We start from the raw sequence: 24,733 nt of genomic DNA on the forward strand, positions 1-24,733 counted from the left end.
TACACCAGATCCATTTAGCTGGAGATAAGGACTGAACTGTGACCTTTTGCATGCAAATAACTGTGCTCAACTACTGAGCTGTATTCCTTTTCTAATATAAATCAGCAAATTGTAGTTATAGCTTGAAAAAGTACAAATTGTTCCCTTAACAGCTGTGACTAAATTTCAAAGATACAATAGCAATGTGTCACATTGACCTAATTAACTTGCATTTGTAACTGCAAGTTATCACGCAACAATTGAACCACAGCTAGCACCCAAGTAGGCTTTTCTGAGTTTTAATGAAGTGACTCAACAAAAAGCCTTGCACACCAGGGGAAGTAAAGTTAAAGAAACATTTAATAGTGCTTAAGTAGATATATTAGCTAACACAAACTTACTAAGTTGGGGAGCTATACACTTCCTAAATGAAGGTGAGTTACTTTTTAAGGTTGCGATGGAATAATTGGATTACAATGGCCCCTGCCACACGGGACGGCTGAAACACGGCTACTCAGAGCCGCTCCAAACTTGAGACGCCGCGGCGGGATCCCACGGATCCCCTGAGCTGCGGCGCATCGCTCCCTGGCACGATCAGATGCCGGGGAGGAAAAGTCCGATGGGAGGGGGAGGCTGCCGAACTGCGCATGCTCAAGCATGCGCAGTTTGGCCGGGGGCCGGGATGTGGCGGCGCAAGGACGCGCCGCCGATTCCACAGCCCGGCTTGAGGCGCTCCAATGGATGCAACCACCTAGATAGGTGGTTCTTTTTTACGGCGCGGTATTGGCATTTGGGACGGATCAGGGACGGAGACGGCACGCTCCCCAGATGTTGAGGTGGGATCGCGCCCGTTTGCTCCGCCCCCGTTCCGTCCCGTTCCCGGCCCAAATGGGCTCATATGGACAGGGCCAATGTTTGGTATATTTAACTATTCCCAATTCTTGTATCTTTTGCATGAAAGATTAAATTTATAGGCCACAGAGAGCAGATGAAATACATTACCTTCAGTAAGACAATTGTTGAGCATATACAAAATGTGAAACCATTCAGAGCTCAATGGAGCAGTGCCTCTGCAGGATATTTTAACAGTTACTATAAAGTATTTTGTATACTTTATAGTAACTATCTAGTATAAAGCAATTGTATCTAGCATACTACTCATGGTTTAGAGTGTATTATTGGTTCTATATTGGCCCCAGTTTTGTCTTGTTTCCTTACCTGATAGGGTTGCCAGATCTGGGTTGGGAAATACCTGGAGACTTTTGGGAATGGAACCGGAGGAAGGTGACGTTTGGGGAGGAGAAGGATCTCAGCAGGGTACAATGCCATAGAGTCCACCTTCCAAGGTAGCTATTTTCTCCAGGTGAACTGATCTGTATCTCCTGGAGATCAATTGTAATTTCAGGAAATCTCCAGCCACTACCTGGAGGTTGGTAACCTTCTTCTGATGGAAGGAGGATGACCCTCTTTGCCTGAAGCCTCTGCAGTGTGCAGGGAGGATTGACACACACACACACACCCCAGGGGGAAGAAGAGGCTGAAGGATCAAGTTCCTATGCCTAGGCTGGCCTTCCCTCTACACAGCTAGCACTAGACCACCTCTGCACAGAAACCCTAAGAACTAGTCCCTTTAAAATCATGTAGCGAACTCAGGGAAACACAGAAATCACAGCTTGTCCCCTAGCTCTGGTTTGTGAGTCTTTAACACCTACTGCCATAGCTGGGGAATAAGAATGCTGTGAAATATATGACATTTATTTTTATTTATTTTTATTTATTCCTCTAATTTGTACCCTGCCCTCCCTGCCAAGGCAGGCTCAGGGCGGCTTACAGACAATATGTTAAAACAGTTAAAACATCATAATTAAATAAAATTGCAACAATACCAAATCCTCATTAGCTACATAGATGTTCTATGAGGAGTAGAGATCCAGCGTGGTAAGGGTATTGGACAAGTATTTCGGGGATCTTGGCTCCAGTCACCACTCAGCCATGAAGTGGGCCAATTGATCTTGTCTAGGGTTGCAAACTTCCTGAGATTACAACTGATCTCCAGGCAACAGAAATCAGTTCACCTGAAGAAAACGGCCACTTTGGAATGTGGAGGAGGAGGAGGAGGAGGAGGAGATTGGATTTACACTCCGCCCTTCACTACCCAAAGGTGTCTCAAAGAGGCTTACAAACTCCTTTCCCTTCCCCTCCCCACAACAGACACCCTGTGAGGTAGGTGGGGCTGAGAGAGCTCTTGACAGAAACTGCTCTTTTTCAAGAACAGCTCTTATCAGAACTATGGCTTGCCCAAGGCCATCCAGCCAGGTGCCAGTGGAGGAGTGGGGAATCAAACACGGTTCTCCCAGATTAGAGTCCGCGCACTTAACCACTACACCAAACTGGCTCTAAGGCATTACGTGCTATTGAAGTTCCTCACCTCCCCTGCTCTTCTCAGGCTCCACCCCCAAAATCTCCAGGTATTTCCTAACCCAGAGCTGGCAACCCTGCCTCAGTCTTTATTTTATTTATTTATTTATTTAATTGGATTTTTAAACCACCCTCCCCTGTAAAGACACGGCTCAGGGTAGTGTACAACAATAGAATAGAATAAATATATAATTGAAATAATAAAAATACAATAAAAACAGAACGATCAGCCTCATAGATGATGCTTAGAACTTCCAGTTGTGCTACTCCTTCACGGGGGAAGGCAGGGAATGGCAAGGGCTGGGAGTGCCAGACAGATGGAACCACTGCTGTACTTAGAGATGCCAGATCCCCCCCCGGGGGGGGGGGTTGCCCACTCTAGCAGCTCCCAACCCACTGGCTTGGATCAGCCAGCAGGGGGAGCCCCACCTCCAAAGTGCTTGGAGCGGGCCAATGTGTTCTGCGCAATGATGTCACCCAGAGGTGATGTCATCATGCCAGGCACATCACTGGGGGGGGCACTCTAGCATTCAGCCTGAAAACTCTGTGGTATCATACTTCAGGTGATGTCATCGTGGTGTGAGTGCACTATGTGTGCCTGCACAAAACTCCCGGACTGGGAGCCTCTTGCCCCCACTAAAAAAACAGTAAGGACCTGGCAACCCTAGCTGTCCTCAACTAAAATTCTGGCAGAACACCTCTGCCTTACAGATCCTGTGGAACTGCATTAGGTCCCCCAGGGTATGGATGTTGTTCAGCAGAGAGTTCCATCAGGTTGGAGCCAGGGCAGAAAATGCCCTGTCTCTGGTCAAGGACCGCTGGATATCCCTCGGGCCAGGGACCACCAGCCTAACCTATCTAACAAGGTTGTTGTGGATAAAACAGAAAAGGGAAGGTTCCTGTATACCAACATGAGCTCGTTGGAGAAAGGGTGAATTAAAAATTAGATAGATATGATCCCTGGGCTTTTTGATACATATTCTTGATATAAAGCCTTTAGTGCACCCATCCATAAATAATTTGCTTCCTTCTTGTATACTATTAATTCAACTATGATTAGATTGTTGCCATCAAGCCTCCAATCTGCAGACCTTTGTCTATGCCCTCCAACTTGGTGCCAGAACCAGCTCTTCTCCCCTAGTTACATGAGGTCACAAAAATGAGCTTTGGAGCATCTCCAAGACAAAGGCTGTAGAGAAGAGATACAGTCACATGTACACCTACTTTAATGTCATTGTGCTCCCTGGGAGACAAATGCTGTCTGACAGCACCCTTCCGTCTGGTCTCACATCAATAATCTGGACCTCGCAGAAATTAATAAAACTGCATTTAGACCTAAAAGATCTTATTACTTTGACATTCATGCTAACAAAAACCTAGTTTCATATTAGCTAAAAGCTCTTCCTCTCTATCCCTGCCCCATCTTCAAGTCCAAGAAAAAAAATCTTTTGTTTCAATTTCAGGCTGATAACTGAGGCCAAAATCTACCTTGCAGTGTGCATTTCTGGTGATACCTCACACCTTCCCCACACGCCCCATGTAGAGCCACTAAAACTTCCCATTCCTGCTTTACATAAAATGCCTCTCTGTTCTCTTCTCTAGATCTCTGCCTGCATTACTGCTTGGGTCACTGCCTCAGACCCCCAGCAGACAGATAATGATCATAATGCCCCTGTATAAATCAATGGTGCGACCTCATTTGGAGTACTGTGTACAGTTCTGGTCACCACACCTCAGAAAGGATATTATAGCATTGGAAAAAGTGCAGAAAAGGGCAACTAGAATGATAAAAGGGTTGGAACACTTTCCCTATGAAGAAAGGTTAAAACGGGGCTCTTTAGCCTGGAGAAATGCCGGCTAAGGGGTGACATGATCGAGGTTTATAAGATTATGCATGGGATAGAGTAGGTAGAGAAAGAAGTACTTTTCTCCCTTTCTCACAATACACGAACTTGTGGACACTCAATGAAATTGCTGAGCAGTCGGGTTAGAACAGATAAAAGGAAGTACTTCTTCACCCAAAGAGTGATTAACACACGGACTGCCGCCACCACACAGGAGTTGGTGGCGGCTACAAGCATGGACGGCTTCAAGAGGGAATTAGATAAACATATGAAGCAGAGGTCCATTAGTGGCTATTAGCCACAAGGTGTAGATAGGAACTCTCAGTCTGGGGCAAGTGATGCACTGTATTCTTGGTGCTGGGTGGGGGGCAACAGTGTCCTGGCCCCACTGATGGACCTCCTGATGGCACCTGGTATTTTTGGCCACTGTGTGACAGAGTGTTAGACTGGATGGGCCATTAGCCTGATCCAACATTGGCTTCTCTTATGTTCTTATCCCGCCTCCCTATATTTGTTTAGTGGCTTTAGATCTCATCTACCATGACATCATATGCACCCCCTCAATTTATCTTTTCAATTATTGGCTTGCCAGATGTTTAGAAACTGGCATGTGGGATATTTGCTCTTTAATGTGAGCATTCTAGTATTTGGTGCTATTTGACATGCCTGGCATTACTGTGAATACTTAATAGTGCCTTTAAGCATAGGTATATCCAGATCTCAGTGTTTCTTTTAAATTTGCACAGACGTCTCATCACCATTGTTTATATGGGCTATCCCCTTAAGCTAGGTGTAAAACCCAGACCAGCAGTTCTTTTTAACATAAGAATGGGAGGTGGGGGAAAGGGTTTTCTTTGTTACACCCAGACTTTCCCATAGTGAATATGGGCCTTAATGAAAAGTGGGTCTCATTCACATGGATATATGTCTAAAATACAGGTGTCTTCTGGACCCGATATGGTAATAAACTCATTAAATTTATCTTGGTCATAATCCACATAATGTGGAGTATTTACCGTAGGTTACCTTGTTTTTATCTAGTGTGGTTTTATTGCACTGATTTAGAAGTACAATGACTCTTTGTACCTCTAGCTTTCTGCATTTGCTCTATTATTTTCAGCTCTATTATTTTCAAAGGACTCACACAGCAGCTTTGCAAGATTGTGCAATTATGCACAATATAAACAAAATATTTTCTTTCTTTTGTATTATAACCTCACATTGTGAACTAGGAATAGCACAAATGGGGGGATACATGCACGTTGCACACATGTCCATGCCTATTAGGTACCAAGGAAAGCAAAGTCTACCAATAGGTAGTAATCCACAAAACACTTTTGAAGGATGGTATGGTGAAATAGGAAGGTTACTGAATTTCCATTAACACTATGTAAATAGCTTCTCAGCTGCTTAAATGGAAACAGTGCAGATCAGACATATCTTTCATATGGCTCAAGTAGGCAGTGATCCATAGCAAAAATATAAAGCAGATAAGGCCTAAAGCTATGAGCCTAAAAATTGCAGCTCCAACATATTTAGGACTGTAACCAAATATTTGCTCAGGGACAATTAAGTATAGAATGAAAGAAGGATTTGGTATGGTTTTCTTTCAAACTAGTCCACATCTGAATTCCTACTCTGCATGAAAATAATCGTTATGCACTTTGTTTCCGTGCTCTGGTGTTCAGCTAATGCATCAGAAGTTCAGAAAACCCTTTCTTTGGGTTTTGAGATTCATGAAGTGTTCAGAGCAGCTACATCCTGCTACACGAACAGAAACAAGATGCTGTGAGGGGATACACTTCAAAGCCCAGTTCCTCCACTCACCAAACCAAGCCTGTTGCTCTCCTTCCACTTCAATGGCAAGTCCAAAGTCAGCCAATTTAACAGCAGCTCCCTTCAGTTTGGATGCCAGTAGAAGGTTCTCCGGCTATAGGAGGAAAAAGAGACCAATCAGCATTCAATAAGGAGATGAGAAGATGAAGAAAACAAAGTGCAATGGCATGTGCAAGTGACCAAGGTACTGACAGAAGCTGCAGCCTCTGTCTTAGAAGAATATGTGCCCCTTCACACACACATGTGCATGTCCTTTTAATGTGCACTCAAGCGACTGTCAGTTTCTGCAATGACAAAGTCACACATACGATTAAGCAAATGTATTTCATGTTACCTAATTAATTTGAGCCAAACCGAATATTTGAAGACATCTTGATCACCAGGTGGAAGGCTGGTAGAAAATTAAGCTTGTCTCATTGAATGAAATGTATTGTTATTTAAAAAAGCAGTTTCTGTACAGTTGCTATGGCTTTCTTGCTAATGCAATAAAGATTATTATTAAAAAGCAGTTCTGTAATCACATGTCTCCCAGACATGTTACACCAGATCCCTTGTTGTATAAGGCAGAACAAGATAGTTTGTTTCCACACAGGGCACGTTTTATGCAGTTTCCCCATTGCTGCTGCAGCTGCCAATGTAGCATAGCAGCGGGGCTTCTACAGGACAAGTTTCCCCACCCAGTCTTTCAGCAGTGGCCATTCCTTCTTCCTTGTGTGTGTCACGTTCTCTGAATCTCAGCTTTTCATTTAAAAGAATTCCCTATCCCCTTTAATTACAGAGATATGCCTCTCCCCCCCTTTTTTTTCAGATAAAGGGGTCAGGAACTTATTTTTTTTAAAAATGGAAACTGGAAATTCAGAGAATGTGATGCACATATTGTTATAGCACTATATCGATATACTGATATTCAGTTGCTGATTTTGAAAAAGCCTCCTGCTGGTGGGAGGAAGGCCACCAGACATATGGGTGGGAAAATGCAAACTTTCCCACCATCACAGCAGTAGGAATGCCATCCCCACAATGGGGATGGTAAATACCTTGCTCTCAGGTCCTGTTTCCCGCAGCTGCTCCAAACAACAGCAGGAGAACAATATTTTTAAAAAGATAGGCCTATGGCATGATGTCACTTCCAAGAAGACCAGGAATTGATGTCAGTCCTCTCTAGAAATTGTTGGAGAGGACTGACATCACTTCTGGGTTTTCCCCAAAAGAGACATCACACCATTGCTGCCTGGCTCCCCATCCCTCCTCCCAGGTTTTCCATTGGTTACCAGACTGGGCCTGACAACCCTACATGGCAGCCATCCAGGGTTTACTGCAATATTTCCCCAAACTGCACAGCAAAGTAGATATGAGAAAGATTGGCGAAAGCCAGAGAAACCCTGAGAGATGTACAATGCACCATTATGCTGTGGGGAAGCAGGAAAAAAAACCCCACAGACTCTCATAGTTATGCTGCCCTCCAAATTCTACCATTCCCCAAACTCATTAATTTATAAACAAGGAGAGTCAGTTTAAATGCATAGCCATCATCCAGATATTAATACTGCAACTTAAGCACTTTACACTGTCAAGTTTGTGGATCTATACACATCTGAAACTTCATGCTAGGAAAAAGTCTAAATTAGAACAGTTGGTGGCTTTAAAAGTTATGTTCTGAAAAGCTCCTGTCTCATTCCTGGCCTACAGTATGGTTTTCTTCTTCTCTTAAGTGGAGAAGTGTCATGCATTTGGACTCTCTAACATTGTTTAATGGGCTGCTCCTGTATTTATCACAGGATATAGTTAAGTTCTCTCTTTGGCCCCTGCCACATGGGGCGGAAAGGGACGTGCTGAAGCGCGGCTTCTGAAAGCCGCACCAAAAGAAACACGCCACGGCAGGATCACATTGATCCCCTGAGCCGTGGCGCATTCCCTCCCCGGCACGATCAGATGCCAGGGGAAGCGATGGAGGGGAACGGGAGACTGCCGAACTGCGCATGTCTGAGCATGCGCAGTTCAGGCAGGAGCCGGGGATGCACCGGCAGAAAGTCGGGCCGGCAATCCCATGGCCGGCGTTGATGCGGCCGTCGTGGATGAACCACCTCAGTAGGTGGTTCATTTTTGATGCGTTTTTTCGGGGGAAGGGCCGGATCGGGGACGGGTGCGCAACGCTGCCCAGATGTTGCAGTGGGATCGCGCCCGTTTGCTCCAGCCCCAATCCGGCCCACTCCCGGCCCAAAACCCCTTGTGTGGACAGGGCCTTAAAAGTAGGTTATTTTGGCATTTCAGATTCAGGGCAACCCCATAACGCATGCGAAGTCTTATAACAACCATTCTGGAGCTGCTCCCCACAACAATGACTTTCCTCAAGATACAAATTAGTCTCTAGTTAGCCCTTCTCTTGCTAAAAACGAAAGTGCTGAATTTATGATGCTGGAAACCTTTCTCCTTAACTAAGAGCGGCTGTTTATTTAGGGCATTGTCTCTGGGAAACCATTAGGCTAACAGGCACTTTGAGGTTATCAAGTGCTTTCAGATGTTATGCAATCAGCTCAGATGTAGAGCAGTTTCATGTTCAGTTAAAAAGGTATTTATTTAAGGTGATTTCTGACATCCCATAGCAAGCTGCTGGAGTGGCCAGCTGCAATTTGGGGCCTATCATCTCTTAGTCAGGGGTGTCAAACATGTGGCCTGTGGGCCAGAACCAGCCCGACCAGGGCTCTTATCTGGCCCATGAGCAAATGGTACGAGGGAGGGAAGGCAGAAGGCTGCTGGGGAGGGTGAGCAGGTGAGAAAGCACATGTGGTGAGGGGTGTGTGTGGTTGAAGCTGTCAAGGAATAGAAAGGAAACGGCCAGGGACAGGACTAAGAGGTTGAGGTAACATAGTGTGGGGGGGATGACAGTGAAGGTGGAGAAAGAGGACCATAGCTCAGCTGCCTCTGACCATAGCTCAGCAAGGACTGGCAAAGCCACTAATGGGTGGGGGGGGCAGAGCCAAGCAGCCAGTGGCTCTACCAAACAACAACCATGGGGGGGGGGTTGGTGAGAGTGGGTGAGAGTGGGCAGAGCAGTGGTTTGCTGATGAGGGGATGAGGCCAGCAAGGGAGAGAGGAGGAGGAGGGCTGGTGCGTGGATTGGGAGGCAATTGGGCTGTCTTGTGCATGCCATTCAGAGGGGAAAGACATTCCAGCCTTGGAAGTGAGTGGAGGAGTGAAGGGGAAAAGGGGTGCCGATGTTGCTGTGGCTCATCTAAGCAGCACAGAGCTGGGAGGCAGAGTCAGTGTCGGAGTTGGGGAGGGATGGTGACCTCACTTCTCTTCACCAACCTGTTCTCAGACCATGAGGAAAAAGCTGTCATGGGGGGACAAAATGCCTCCCTAAAGGCTTGGGAAGCAGCCTCTTCATCAAGTGGGGGGATCTTGGATAGCCAGGTTCAACCCCCCCCCCCGTTCTGAGCCAGGACCCTGTTGTCTGGATCAACTTGGACCAGTTGCTTAGCCTGGACCACCTCACATGGTTGTTATTGTTGGTGGGAATGGTGTAGCGGACGGGGGAAGTCCAGTGTGCCTCCTTGAGATCCTCAGAGGTAGTATGGGGAAGACAGGAAACAAAGAGTGAGAGAAGGATTGTAGCCATGCTCGTCTGCTGAGGTTGGGCATATGGGGTTGGGGGGGGTGTTGGCTGTAAAATTACTTTATTTAATCACAAGGAAGATAACCCATCTTCTAAAAGTATTATGTATAAAAAAAGCAGAGGTCATTTCGGGGGGGAACGCAGTTCCCCCGGGTGAGGTGCAGGGGGGCGGGGCACATGACGAAGCCCCGCCCCCTGCTTCCGGCCGCCCCGCTTCCAGCCCTCATTCAGCCAGGAGGAGGCAAGAGAAGAGGGAGGGTAAGTTGCTTCCTCCCCGCCTCTCCCCACCCCTGCCTGCCTGGGGCCAGGGAGGGCCTTGGCGTGGCCTCCTCGCACTCCCGCTGGCCTTGCAGGTCCACTGCCGGGCCCCTGATGTCAGGGGGTGTGGCATATGCTAATGAGTTATGCTAATGAGTTCCCCTAGCTCTTTTTCTACGAAATGACCCCTGACAAAAAGTAACAAATTTGTATGGAAATGTAAGGTATCCCTTGGAAGAAACCTAGTCTTGCATGTGATTAAATACATTTATTGAGGCTTGTGTGGGTTCCCCAGTAAATCAATTGCTTTCACTCCCAGGAATCAATTGCTTTTGTTTGTATTCTGAGTAAATATATATATATATATCATTGATTAGGTTTGCCTGTGTCCTTGATAAAGTTTATATCTCCAGTACCTGGTATTACATTTTATGGCACACATGACCTGGCCCAACAAAGTGACATTTATGCAGATTTTGACACCTCTGCTTAGATTGAGTTAGACTGACAATGACTGACAAGGCTTAGAGCAACGATAATGAAGAAGCATCAGAGTTTCTTCTGTGCTATGCTGCCTGACTCTACTATCCCATTCAGCAATGTTATTAATATGACTATTTCAGTTGCAGTAGCCAGCATGGAAACAGCTAACTGGCTCAGTAATCCCAAAACAAACTGCATGCACAGCAGACCAACTAGTGCCAGCCCCTATTGATTCCCAGGTAGTACCTGGAGTGTTTGCAGTATGAGTGCAAATAGGTTGCAACTGTTTTGTATGTCTGAATGACCAATGCTTTTAAATGGAGATGTGAAACCAGCTTCTTTCATGGGAAATTACTAGATCGGAGTGTCAACCTATGGCCCATGGGCCAGATCCATCTGGTCCAGGACTCTTATCTAGCCCATGAGCAACTGGCCATTACCTTTATTGCCAGATGACAGAGCGTGTGCATTATGTCCCTGTATACTGTCCAAGTGCTAATGAGTAACAGGCGGTGGAAGTGAGCGGGTAGGCATCAGGGAGATACTTTGAGGAAATACTGTAAGATTGTTCATGCTTTAAGAAGGTTGGTATTTTGAATTTTTAAAAAATGTCATTAATTTGGTTTGCCTGGGTCCTTTATAAAGTTTATATCTCCGGTACCTGGCATTACATTTTATGGCACACATGGCCAGCCTGACAAAGTGACATTTATGTCAGATCCAGCTCTCCAAATGAGTTTGACACCTCTGTACTAGATCTTATATTGGGTTGGTGCTTTTCCTGCAAATTATCAGTGGAGGAACCAATATGGTAGGAAAGAGGTCACATCACTGGGACTTGCTTGCACATTCTATCCCTGTGTCCACAACCCCCAAGTACTGAATTCTTCCTTTGTAGGAAGGCACCTCCCCTTCTTGGGTTGCCAACTCCTGTTTGTGATATATCTGGAGATTTTAGAGGTGGATCCTGGGGAGGGCGGGGCTTGAAGAAGAAGAGGAGGAGGAGGAGATTGGATTTATACCCCACCCTCCACTCAGAGTCTCAGAGTGGCTTACGAACTCATTTCCCTTCCCCTCCCCACAACAGACACCCTGTGAGGTAGGTGGGGCTGAGAGAGCTCTGACAGAAACTGCTCTTTTCTGACAGAACTATGGCTTGCCCAAGGTCATCAACCAGCTGTGAGTGGAGGAGTGGGGAATCAAACCCGGTTCTCCAAGATTAGAGTCCACACACTTAACCACTACACCAAACTGGCTCTCTGAAGAGGGGAAGGACCTCTGCAGGATATAATGCCATAGAGTCCACCCTCTAAAGTAGCCATTTTCTCTATGTGAACAAATCTCTGTCATCTGGAGATCAGTTGTAATTCTGGGGGATCACCAGGCCCCACTTGGAGGTTGAAGCAGCCCGAGCTGCAGTGTTAGGAGAGTCTAGTAACAAATAAATATACACTGCTTCATGACCTGGCCCAACAAAGGGGAAGCCAAGGAAAGGCTTCCTTTTAGCAAACTAATGTGTTCTATTTATGGTCATCATTTAGTAAAGTGCATAGTGTATCATTATTTCATCCTAGTCAGGTATAAATATTCATTACATTCAATAAGCAATAACATTCAATACATACAGATTCCTAACTACCAAACAAATTTGCATCAGTGTTTTAAAAGTCAAGCCCCAATGGGAGTTTCTAGAATTATAAGTCCACTTCTCCTTGCATTAAGTCTTCCAAAAAGTGGGACAGCCTTCTTGTATGGATGCTTTTTGCCAGTCCTACAAAAGATACATTATGCAGCTAACATTCATGGACGGAGTACTCCTTTAGAATGACAGGTAGTTAGGAATCTGTATGTATTGAATGTTATTGCTAAAAGGTTTTTGCAGTGTATATTTATTTATTACTAGACCCTCTTGGAGGTTGACAACACTATCCCCTTCCCAAACCCCACCCTCCCTGGTTCCAATCCCAAATATCCAAAAATTACCAGAGACTCAGGCTAAGTAGGACCTACCCCAGCACACTGGAGGGAAAAGCCGCGTGGAGAGAGGAAAAAGAGCACCAGTGATCTGAACTCCTTCTCTCAGGACAGAGGCCTGTCAAGACCACAAACAATAAGGCCCAGAGGGCACACCACGCACTGCCCTTCCAACCCAGATGGCACTGCAGATGGCCACTAGATTACAAAATTATTTATTTATTGGTACATATTGTAAGCCGCCCTGAGCCTGCCACGGCGGGGAGGGCATGATAAAAATGTAATAAAACAAATAAATAAATAAATTATACTGGTTTTATTCCAGTTTTACTATAACCAGGGCTATTTTTGGGCAGGAACGCCCAGGAACGGAGTTCCGGCTGGCTTCAGAGTTGGCCACGCCCACTACAGCCAAAACCTCTGTGTGCATGGCTACAGAGGGAAGGCCTGGAGAGCGACCCCCCCCCGGTGACTCTGAGGCGGGCAGGCCAGGGGGCCCCTGGAAGGATCGAGGAGGCATTTAAATGCCTCCCTGTGCCTTCCCTGGCCTGTCCAAGGGCCAGCTTGCCCAGGCTCCCCACAACTGTGGGCGCCTGGGCAAACCAAGGGAAGGCAGTTTAAACTGCCTTCCCTTCCCTTCAAGGGGGGGCTTACTCAGGCTCCCTGCAGCTGCAGGGTGCCCGGGGAAGCCAAGGAAAGGCATGGGGTATGGCTTAACATGCTAATGAGCTGCACTATCAGGGTGTGGCCTAATATGCTAATGAGTTTATGCTGTTGGGTGTGGCCTGTTATGCTAATGAGTTCCTGCTGGGCTTTTTCTACAAAAAAAGCCCTGACTATAATTGATTCCCTTGACAAATTCTGGGAAGTATAATTCAGTGAGAGATCTGAAAATTTAAAATTACAGATCCCTAGCACCCACCCACATACACACACACACATGAACACAGAGCTATAGTTCCAACTTCCCAGAGGTCTCCTGGGGAGAAGGAATGACTCTTTAAACCAGTTGGCATATATAATGTGTAAGGTTGCCAGCTCTGGGTTGGGAAATACCTGGAGATTTTGGAGGTGGAGCCTGAGGGGGAACTGGGGAGAGGAGGGACTTCAGTGGGGTATAATGTAATAGAGTCCCTCATCCAAAGTGGCCATTCTATACAGGTAAACTGATCTCTATTGCCTTCGGATCTCACTTCCTGTCAGTCTGCTGGCCCCGGAGGTAAGCTCTGAAGATATTTAAATGCCTTTGGAGCCCGCACAAACCATCCCATGAACCTCCACGAAAAACATGGAGGTTCACGTGGCAAACTGTGGAAGACATTTTCTCCCGAAGCCCTGGTTCACAAACCAGGAACCAGCCTGGTTCATGCATGTGTCAAATTTGGTGTGGGGCCCTGGAGTCGACCCGCTCGTGACCGTGGCATCGGCCCTGGGAGTTGGAAAGGGTTTGTAAAGGAGGAGGTTGCAGAGGGGCCTCAGATAAGCAGGGGACAAGGTTATGGTCACCCCGTAGGTCCCTCTGCGAACGTGCGCTGAGCACCTAGGGTCCTGTCTTTCTCCCTCTCTCTCCATCTTGTTGTTCCTTCGCACTATCCTCCTCCCCGTCCCGTCCATTTCTCTCTCCTTTCATCCCCTGCCCCACTCCCAGTGCCGCCTGTAATCCCCACCTCCCCTATTCCTGGTCTGGCCCTGCCCCCCTTGATAAGCACGGACGCCTTCTGGCTTTCCCAGGTGGGGCTGTAGGTGTGCCAGCAACGGTCCTGTCGGCCCGGGGGCTGCGCCGCTGGTGCAGTGGCATAGCTTCACAATCGCACACGCCCTTAGCCCTTCCTCAGCAGCCTCTGCTTTGCTGCTTCCCAGGATAGAGCTCCAAGGCACCCGACCGCGTGGCCGTGCCCTGCCGGTGTGGCCACTTCTCCTTGGGTCGGTGCTGGTCATTTCCCCCCGGGGCTTCCCACTGCGAGGCGTCACGTTGTGGTCCCATCGGTCATTGTGATGTCGTCACTGCCTTGCTCTTCTGCTGTTGCCCGGGTGAGTAGCCTGGTCAGGGTGTCCCTGGGGGGTGGGGTCCTCATCCCGAGGCTCCTGGACTGGGACAGCATGAATCATGGTACATTTATTGGTTCGTGCCCATCCATAGAGACAAGGTTTTGAATGGGGCATCCACAATTCTGTGACCACCAATCTGACCCTTTTAAGACTACAAGGGTTACATATGGAAGTTGTTGTTTTTTTTGCTTAAGTATTCAATTACATTATCCTCACCTATAGTCTGAAAAGGTACAGCCCAGATACAGGTTTACTATATCAGTGAGAACCAGGCCAAGTGTCCCATGAATCCACAAATATTAGCACAGAAGTCTACATTACAGATAGTTCCATGATTTTACCAACTTTTAAAACAGAATGCAACCACTGTTGCTATAATATTTAAGAAGATGCAGTCACACGTGCAGGAGCATGCGTGCACGCACACATCCAGGTCCTTTTCACTTTGCTTGGGAAAGCTCCCAGATATTCCACTGGACCATGGAGATAAAAACAGCTTAGGGGTGGTAATTTTAGTGGGAAAATGGTATGAAGACAAAAGGTTAAATAGCTCCTTCTACCCCACAGCAGTTGTCTCCTTTAAATTGCAACCTTGATAGCTTCATTGTAAACATGAAAACGACCATGTAACTATACATAAACATAGCTTTGCCCTGAGACAGAAGGTCAAGTGCTTCAGCCACTGAGCCATTCTATCTCTGGGAAAGATATCCCATAATTAATTATCCACAGTTTTTTGTTAGATAAAGGAATTTTAGAGTAAAAGTATCCAATCTTCATGCATAAAACATAACCAGAGGGATGTTCTAGATCTCCAATCTTTTACCTTTAAGTCCCGATGCACTACACCCATCTGATGGCAATGTAAAACAGCTTCCAGGATTTGCTGGATGCAGTGGCTAGGGAGAAGGAACATTGTCAATGCCATGTATGGGGTAGGGAGTTCAGTGGAGGTTGAATGTTTAACAATTCCATCTTTTAAATTTACATTTTGCCCACAGCTTCCATAAGCCCATTGCCTTTTGCCTGCTGCCAATGTTGGAGAATGGCTCAGAGCCTTACATATTCTGGTTTGCTGCAGGATGGAAAACAAAAGAATAAATCTGATTGCCCCTGAGACTCTACTAGGGAACTCCTTAGAGTCATTCAGACTCCTCTGGTGAAAACCAGGAATGGAACACTGCCAGTTTCTTTATGAGATTGCAAGATTGCTGAAGATAATGAGCAAAAACAACTTGATCAGTTTTATACGGAAATGAGTGCAGTGGATGGAATGGTAAAAGTAAAATCCACTGTTTCCATATTAGTAGATTTTCTCCATGATAGTTTGATAAAACATACACATCATATTGCAGGCATGTGGAAAACAGAAAATGAGGACCCAGGTGCTAGAACAGACAAAACAGCTGTCTGCAAATGAAATTACTCTATTAGCATCCTTCAAAAATGTAAACAAAGTAATTGGCTATAATATTCTTGGTATACAGGAAATTTAATAAAAGCTATTTGAAGGGAAATTAAGATGATAATTTCGCCTGTAAGACTCAGGCTGTGATTTTAAATCCAGCTGAACTAATTTCAAAGTTTGGGTTGGACATCTTTAATTTTTTGAATGGCAGCGAATTGTTTTACCAGATGTACCAGCAGATATCTCCTAAGCCAGCTCTGCAAACTAGAGGAACAAAATTTGTCTCACACAGTAACCACCTACTCACCATTCTCCACAAATCCAAAACTGTGCTCAAGCCTAAACTAAAAGGTGGGAAATTTAACTTGCTTTGAAAATTTAGAATGCAATACAATTGAAACCAGTGCAAACCAAAACATCTTCAAATAATAGCAAATACACCCTTTATGATCAGGATTAGTGGATGTCTTCTTCCTCCTAATTGAATGAGAACCCTAAGCAAAGATTTACAGTCACACATCACCAGAAATAAAAGTGAAACAAAACCCTCTTGCAATACTGTCTCATACTGTAGTTAGATTCCAGTCCAGTAGCAACTTACAGACCACCAACCAGAGGTCAATTCGGGGGGGAATCGCGGGGGATCGCCATTCCCCTCGGTGAGGTGCGGGGGCGGGGCACATGACGAAGCCCCGCCCCCTGCTTCCGGCTGCCCCGCTTCTGTCCCTCATTCAGCCAGGAGGAGGCAGGAGAAGAGGGAGGGTAAGTTGCTTCCTCCCCGCCTCTCCCCACCCCTGCCTGTCTGGGGCCAGGGAGGGCCTTGGCGGGGCTTCCTCACACTCCCGCTGGCCTTGCAGGTCCACCACTGGGCCCCTGATGGGAATGGAGTCGCAAGGCCGCCAACGGCAGCTGGGACCGTTGGGGGCCGGGGGGGCTTTGTGGGGCTTCCTCGCACTCCCACCGGCCTTGCAGGTCCACCGCCGGGCTCCTCATGGGGCTTGGCAGTGGAGCCACAAGGCCGGCAGCGGCCGGGACCGTTGGGGGCGGGGGGCCTTCGCGGGGCTTCCTTGCATTCCCGTCGGCCTTGCAGGTCCACCGCCGGTGCTGAGTGCTTATGACACACTTCCAGTGATGTCAGGGGGTGTGGCCTTATGACACACTTCCGGTGATGTCAGGGGGTGTGGCATATGTTAATGAGTTATGCTAATGAGTTCCCCTAGCTCTTTTTCTACGAAACGACCCCTGCCACCAACGTTTTTGGAGTATGAGTTTTCAAGAGTCAAAGCTCCCTTTCTCTACTGCTACCCTCTAAAACTATCTGTTTATGGTCTTAATTGTTTTTAGATTAATTGTGTTAACTGTTTTTTATTGTTATATGCTTTGATGTTACCCGCCCTGAGCCCATTTGGGAAGGGCAGGATATAAATTTTAAAAATAAATAAAAATATCATAATGTAGTTGTAACTAAGGGAGCAGGTAGATGCAATGGAGAAATGAAGCAATGCAAGAATTTGTTCAGTGGTGCCATAGCAGGCTCACAGCCCTGTTTTACAAATATCAGAGACCAAGCTTTGTCTGACTGTTTCTGAGCATTTTTAGCTTCTCATACTCACCTGGCATCTGCTTCACTGTAGTATTCTCTGGCTACAATATCCTCAAACAGCTCCCCACCTGTGACCCTGCAAAGAAATTAAAGAACAATCAGCTCCAGTATTACAGTGATATAATATTGTCACCACCGCGTGTAAATCCTCCCGCCTTTTCTTGGTACAATTATTTGTCAGTGCAGCATTGTACAAGGATCTATGGGAATTAATCTCTGGTCCAACTGACGTGGATTGAATTACAGTTAGTGCCACCACTCTGCTACTATCCTTTGTCTATGTTTAACTTCAGCAGCAAACAGATGAACTTGCAAATAAAACTAGGTGCAGGTTGTACTAGTGCTACTACAGGATGAGCTGCGCTTGCATGGAGATTGCCTCTTCTGCTTGACTCCATGTTTCAGGTAGGCAGACCCCCTGCCTTTTTCTCTCCTCAAGCTAACCAAACATTTATTTTGTACTTTTTTAAACCCAAATTTTATATGCTTGAAAAAGCATTCCAAGGTGGACTGACACAAGGCCAACCAACCAGATTCAGTTCTTTACACAGCCCTGCTCCCAGATGAACTAGGGTTGCCATCCCCCCAAATGGGGGTGGGGTTTCCCCCATTTTGGGGGGCTCCCATCCACCACCCAGCTGGCTGGTAGGGGAGCCCTGTCCCCAAAGAGCTCTGGTACACCCAGGCCCGTAGCTATGATGGGGCTTTTGGGGGCTCCATCTCCTTTCTTAATGGCACAGCCCCACAAGAATTTCTCCAGTAAAGGCTTTTTCTAATAATTTAAAATCACTTTTAAAGGTGTGTGCTCCTTTAAGCAGAGTGGGGTGCTATAGTTGACTAATTCCTGCACTAAGCAAGGGGGTTGGAGTAGGTGGCCTCTAGGATCCCTTCTAACTCAGTCAAGAAACTGGTCTCCTTTAAGACAGTTTTGCTGCCTATGTTTTAGCTTTCTCAAATATAGAAGTCATCACCCCCACCTGCTGGCTTGTTATCAGAATTGTAGCTTAGGCTGGCAGAAGTGATTAACTTGCAGCAGCTGAGCACTGTCATCTAAAGGCGTTGACAGTTTGCAGTTTAGAGATCGATCCTGGTAACAGCTTTCTATTGGCTAAATGGCTTTTCTTTCTTCTCTGAGAACTTCAGCCCCACCAGAAAAAAAATTGGCCCCACAAGCCACAAAATCCTTGCTACGGGCCTGGGTGTGCCCGACATGACTGGTGTGAAGATGTCACCCGGAGGTGATGTCATTGCACTGGGCACATCATGTGGGGGACACTCTAGCATTTGGGTAAAAAGTCTATGGTGACCATAGAATTTTCTCCCAAATGCTAGAACGTCCCCTGCATGACATGCCTTAGTGCAATGATATCACTTCTGGGTGATATAATTGTGGTGTGCAGACTTTGTACACGCACCAAAGACTCCCAGACAGAGGACTGGAGCCCCCCAACAGCAGCCAGGTAAGACCTGGCAACCCTAAGACAAATGCAGATAGCTTCATGATTGAAGCAGGAATCCACAATCAGACCAGTGTGAATCTGTGTTACACGCCAAAAAGAAATTCACACCTTTATTCATGCCAGGTCTTATATAGTGCTGCTATCTAGCATAGGGGTCCCTGGTATATCGTCCATGGGCACTATCATGGTGTCCACCAACACCTTTCCTGGTGCCTGCCAAGAAAATGGGAGGTGCCAGGTGGGGATTTTGCCCAGCAAGACTTCTGACTGGCCATTGGAGATTTGATTCTCTGTGCAGATTTTTCTGGGCCACAGCACAAGAATCTTCACTGTGTGAATGAAAGGAAGCCATGGCAGCCATTTTGTGGCTGGCTGCACCTCCTGCAGCAGCCATTTTGTGGCAGCCATTCTGTGGCTGTGTCCACCACCATGTGTCAGAATTCCAAAGATGCTTGGAGGCTCAAAAAGGTTGGGGACCCTGATCTAGGACATTGCCCTGCCATTCTGTCAAGGAACCAGGTCAGTGTACAGGACCAGCTTGAATGCTTCTTTGTGAATTGCCACTGCACTGCAATGTCCGTGACATTACATAAGAACATAAGAGACGCCAATGTTGGATCAGGCCAAAGGCCCATCCAGTCCAACACTCTGTCACACAGTGGCCAAAAATACCAGGTGCATTTTGCTCTATCATTGTGATACCACAGCTTGCACTGGCCCCAGCGCTTCCTCCTTTTGTCTTACACAACAGACCACAGGATTGGCTGTTTGGAGGGAACTGCAAAGGTGTCTACCACAATATCTTGTCAGCTTAAAACCCAAGGCATAGGGGACATTATTTAAATGCATGAGGAATGTTTATCTCCTCCCACTTACGGACCCCGCCACTTCCTTACCACCCTAATCACATGCCTCCTCCGCATTCTTCTGATGCTGCACTTCCACTGCAGTTTTACACCCAGGGTAGCAGAGGAGGGACTTGGAAGAAGAGCAGCTAAGCAAGGAAGAGGAGATTGTGGGAGATGTATTTATGATTACTTAATTGCCAGTCTACTGTGTCTCAGAGGAGCAGGGCAGAAAACCTGCAGCACTAAGCATGTTCTTTAAAAAGAAGTCTGAGAACAGTACAGGAGCAGCTGACCCTCCAGAGGCCCCATGTTAAATATGCTAATTGTTGCTCTAAGGAGCTTGAAGGGCTGATCTGCATAAAGAGCTATGCTAATTCTCTTAAATTGGATGCCGCAAAACACTGTGTAAAATCTAATCTTCTTAGCAGCTACTGTCTCAACAGAGCTGACATATCTTACAAACCAGGAAGAGCCAAAGTGGACAGATCCGTAATCATATTTCTCACCTCTTTACATTTTTTTTAAACATGGGGGGGGGGGTAGACTGAATTGGATTGGGATCATTATGTTGTATAAAGGGGTTAACTCCTGTCCCCTCCATGCCATTTTCCTGGGCATATGTAAAGTAATTTTTTTCCAGCAGGGTGAAAGAAAAAAAAATGCCACAAATCTCCATTCTCAGTGGTTCACTGATGGGGAAAGCACCCCCTTTGGGTTACAGGTGGGGATGGGGGCTTCCCTCAACTCCCAGATTAAGCCCAGAATCTGAAAATGTTCCATCCCAGGGCTGCCAAGAACCCCCATAAGCCCTAGATAAATATTTGCCCATCTTCCCATCACCCATCCAAGGTATCATATGACCGGCCTGACTCCCAAGGTGATCAGGACTCCTTTGGTCTTATTTCTGAAATACCCCCCAAGCAGATTTGCCATCCTATCCTATAACTATAAAATCCAGCCAAATAGTCAGAATAGGTTACAATAAACTGAAATGTGACAAACTATGATAATTTTTGAGAAAAGCAAAACCAAAAACCAAAGACAATGAAGATCATCCCACTATATTTGAAGTGACTAAGCTTGGAACAAAACTGTGCTGAATATACCAACAAGAAGATAAAACTGTGGTTCCAGGGTGAGGTGGTCTGCTTTGATATTTCATCATTTTTGTTCTTTTTGCCGGTATCCCAACTTCAGAACCACTGGGAACCTATGTTCCCTCTAAGCTGTGGAGTCCTGTGAGCAGAAATTCTACTTTGTGAGCTACTGGCATTAAAGTTGTGAGTGAGTGATTTGGCTATTGCATAAATTAGTTTGCTCTGGAGCCATCCTTCCTGAGCCGAGACAAAAAGCTGTGAGCCGGAGGCTAAAATACTGTGAGCTAGCTCACACTAACTCAGCTTAGGGAAAACACTGCTGGGAACAGAAATTCATGCTAAGTCAACGTTTCCCTTTCTGCAGCTTTGTTGGGAGTGGCAAAAGAATGAATGGAGAGAGGAAGCCCTAGCACCATGCTCCTGAGCCATTTGGGATTCTGTACACTGTGGCTACTTTTAAAATAAATTTAAAGAAACAGGATCATGGATCTCCAACCTCCTGTCTAGCTTGTTCCTAAGATCCATCAATGGTGGCTCACCAGAGGCTAGAGAAAGACAATAGTTTACTCTTTATGAAAGTTAAAACTAGTTTAGCAGAGCCATCACTGTCTATGCTGGACATTCTCATTTCTTTTGTGCCACCATCTGCTGTAGTCAAACGCATTTTGCATGTTGGACTCAAGATGCTTATGAGACAGGGAAAAAATAAGTGTACATATCTTGAACAAAAATCTATAATAGTACATTGAACTTGATGGAGAAAATAGCTCCTTGTGCTGTGTTTGCAGTTGTGAGATGGAAGAGGAAAGGTGAGACTGCTCATGGAGCTTTGCAAAATACTCCACATACCTATGAGGATTTCTGTATTTTCCACTAACACTTACAGGTCAAATATCAGATAGTGGTGTGCCTCTTCTGATATGCTATCATGGAGTCTCACTGTAAAGACAAAATAGATTAGGTTACCAGCCAGAATAAAATTCTCATTCATTTAAAAAAAGGCTCCTTTACCTCTATCATTAGATTTTAACTTACTTCATTTGTGCAACAGAGTACAAGTACAGGAACCTGGATGGGGATCACCAGCTCAGCTTCATCTATATTTCCCCTCGCCCCCACCAAGCAACCTATTTTATTTTGCTAAATGGTAACAGAGATAGCATGCCCAAAGCACAAATGTGAACATTGTCTCTCTCACACACACACAGGGTCCTGGGATCACACAGAAACCTTAACAGAGCTTGACAAGAATTGCAGTATTTCAGAGCAGTCTTTGTGTCTGAATATTGTCATGCAATAGAAATAACATTTGGATACAAGCCAAAAGAGGGAGAAAAGGTGTGAATTTAAACTAGAGAAAGGGTAACCTTATGGCCATCATAAGATCCTTTCTGTGTACCCAGACATACACTAAATAGATTTACATTGCAGCTCAGCATGTGGTGAAGTACTCAATTTTATTTCATTTTGGGCATCACTGTGGTCTCCATCCAAACTTCATCCCCTCCAGGTGCTATTTATATAAATTTAAAGAGATGGGTGATCTGAGCTTGGTTTTCCATCTTCTCATCTAGTTGCACAATAAGATAAGCCAAGTTCATTTTGTCACTCAGTTCATTGGTGGCAATCTGGGCACATGGTGAAGTGTTCAAACTTTAGACCAAATGCTCAATTACAATGTGAATTCACTCTTCCCCCACATCTCAGCACCTGAGAGAGAATGCAAATGATGAGCAACCTCCACATTCAGAGGCAGTATACCTCTGATTACCAGAGGCTGCAGATTAACAAGAATAAATGTATTTCAGCTTCTCATTTTGCTTCAAAATGTCATTGAGGCATTGAGGTACTCATTTGCATATTAAGTGACACACCCCTAATGTAGCCAATCCTCCAAGAGCTTACAGTAGCCCCTGTAAGAAGAGCTCTGTCAGCTCTTGGAGGATTGGCTACATTAGGGGAGTGTGGCCTAATATGCAAAGGAGTTCCTGCTACAAAAAGAGCCCTGCGAGAGGGATCTTTGATCTCACCTAGCATGGAAATTTACATTCATATGAGAATGAGGTCTTAGGCTGCGATCCAAAGCAATCTTAGCTGGCAGCTCCATTGAAATTCATCATTATTGCTTAGATACATCTAGGATCAGGATGAAACTGAGGAATCTATTGTCCGAGATTCCACATGGACACATGAAGCTGCCCTATAGAGCTTGGCACAAAAGTTACAGTGAATGCACATACAATCCATGTTTAGTGTACACTTGATTTTTCTTTATACATGCACTGAATAATTTTCATGTTACATTCAGTACATGTACAACTCAACATGTGATTTAAATGCTACATTTATCCAAGTACTGGTCCACAGTTTCATTTGTAAAGTGACCGTGTATGGACTGTTTCTTACAAATGGATGTACACTGCATCCCTGTAACATGTGAATGGGGCTACTAAGTCAGACCACTGGTCTAGCAAGGTCGGTACTGTTTCCTTTCTTACATGGGCTTCCCAGAGTCCCAGGCACCTACTATTTGATCTTTAGACTGGAGATGCTAGAGATTGAACCTGGGACCTGATTTCCCTCCATTGAGCTACAGCCCATTTCTCAGGAAAGAACAGAATTAGTGCCTTAGTGTGTTTTAGGCACAGGATAACTGAATTTAAGATGCATACTTGGACTAAGTGACAGATAAGGTTCCTTCTAACATTAAGCACTCTGTTTTCTGGCCAGAAGCTAACAACAGCTAATGGATACTCCCAACCAAATAACAGTATAGCTTATTTCCCTTTCTCTCAAGCCTAGTTTTTCCCAAAACCTGATTATGGCCCTGTTCACACGGAGCATTTGCTGCACTGAAGGCACGATCGTCCCGTGGATTTTCCGGGCGCGATCACACCGGAACATCTGGGAGGCGTAGCACACCTGTGGCTAACCCGTGGCTTCTCGCCGAAGATGCGGAGTAAAAAACTACCACATACGAGGTACTAGTTTCCGGAAAACGCGGGCAAGGGCGGGCGTCTGATCGCGTTTCCGCATGAATCCTGTGGCATCCAGCACTCGTCCATGTCCCGTTGCAAACCGGATGTGGTTTTCTTGTAAGTCTCTACAGGATGCACACAAACTATCATGCACATGTGCAAACTTCGTCGAGAAAAAAAATTTCAGTTTGCCACGGAAGTGGTGCCTAGTGATTGCCCATGTGATCGCACTGCGCCGCTTCTTTGCCACTCTGCAGGATAGCCGTGTGATCGGCACCTAACAGCCTAACCACGGGACCTCGATGGAACATGTGATCGGGCTGCTGCACGTTACTTTGCTCCAGGGCTAACAGCCCCCCCCCCGCATTTTCCGGTCCATGTGATCGGGACCTATCATCATTAACCCAGAGTTTTCCCCTTCAGCTTGGTGGATTAACAGCTTAATAGGCAATCCTACAAAGATGGTATCCAAGCAAGTATGGTGCTGCTTGAATTGATCTTATGTTCTCTTGTGACTTTCCTTTCTCCTTGTGGGAACTAGTTATCAGATTAGTTTTGTCTCCTTTTGTATCAGAGGGAATACTCCTCTTTCACCACCCACAACTTCTGAAAGTAAACAAAGACCAAGAGTGGAATAAGAGGCATGTAATAATCGCCTCAACATTCTGCTCTTGAGACTCAATAGGCCAATGTGTGACAACTTTCATAGGATCCATTCAGTGCTTTGCAAATTATTGTTGCATTGCTGCCTTGAGTCTAAGGAAATAAGGTGGGATATAATATTTTAAATAAATGTTTTCTGCAATATCTGGGCTATAGTGAAACATGGCAGTAAGATTTCAGGCCTGAGGTTGTTGCAGGTGCTAAATTAGCCAGGCTCAA

General features: G+C 45.8%; 1 protein-coding gene across 1 annotated transcript in view; it reads right to left on the reverse strand.

Moving 5' to 3' along the window:
* CAMK2A (calcium/calmodulin-dependent protein kinase II alpha) overlaps window positions 1-24,733 on the reverse strand; it is a 186,853-nt gene that overhangs the window by 45,295 nt on the left and 116,825 nt on the right. Inside the window, exons 4-7 of the mRNA XM_015426573.1 lie at window positions 21,758-21,812; window positions 17,479-17,544; window positions 15,284-15,356; window positions 6,069-6,171 (exon numbers count right to left, since the gene is read on the reverse strand). Of these exons, the coding sequence (XP_015282059.1) occupies window positions 6,069-6,171; window positions 15,284-15,356; window positions 17,479-17,544; window positions 21,758-21,812 (297 nt within the window). The remainder of the gene's footprint in view (window positions 1-6,068; window positions 6,172-15,283; window positions 15,357-17,478; window positions 17,545-21,757; window positions 21,813-24,733) is intronic.

This window comes from Gekko japonicus, unplaced genomic scaffold (genome assembly GCF_001447785.1).
Source record: "Gekko japonicus isolate JY-2015 unplaced genomic scaffold, Gekko_japonicus_V1.1 scaffold1447, whole genome shotgun sequence".
NCBI classification, from domain to species: domain Eukaryota; kingdom Metazoa; phylum Chordata; class Lepidosauria; order Squamata; family Gekkonidae; genus Gekko; species Gekko japonicus.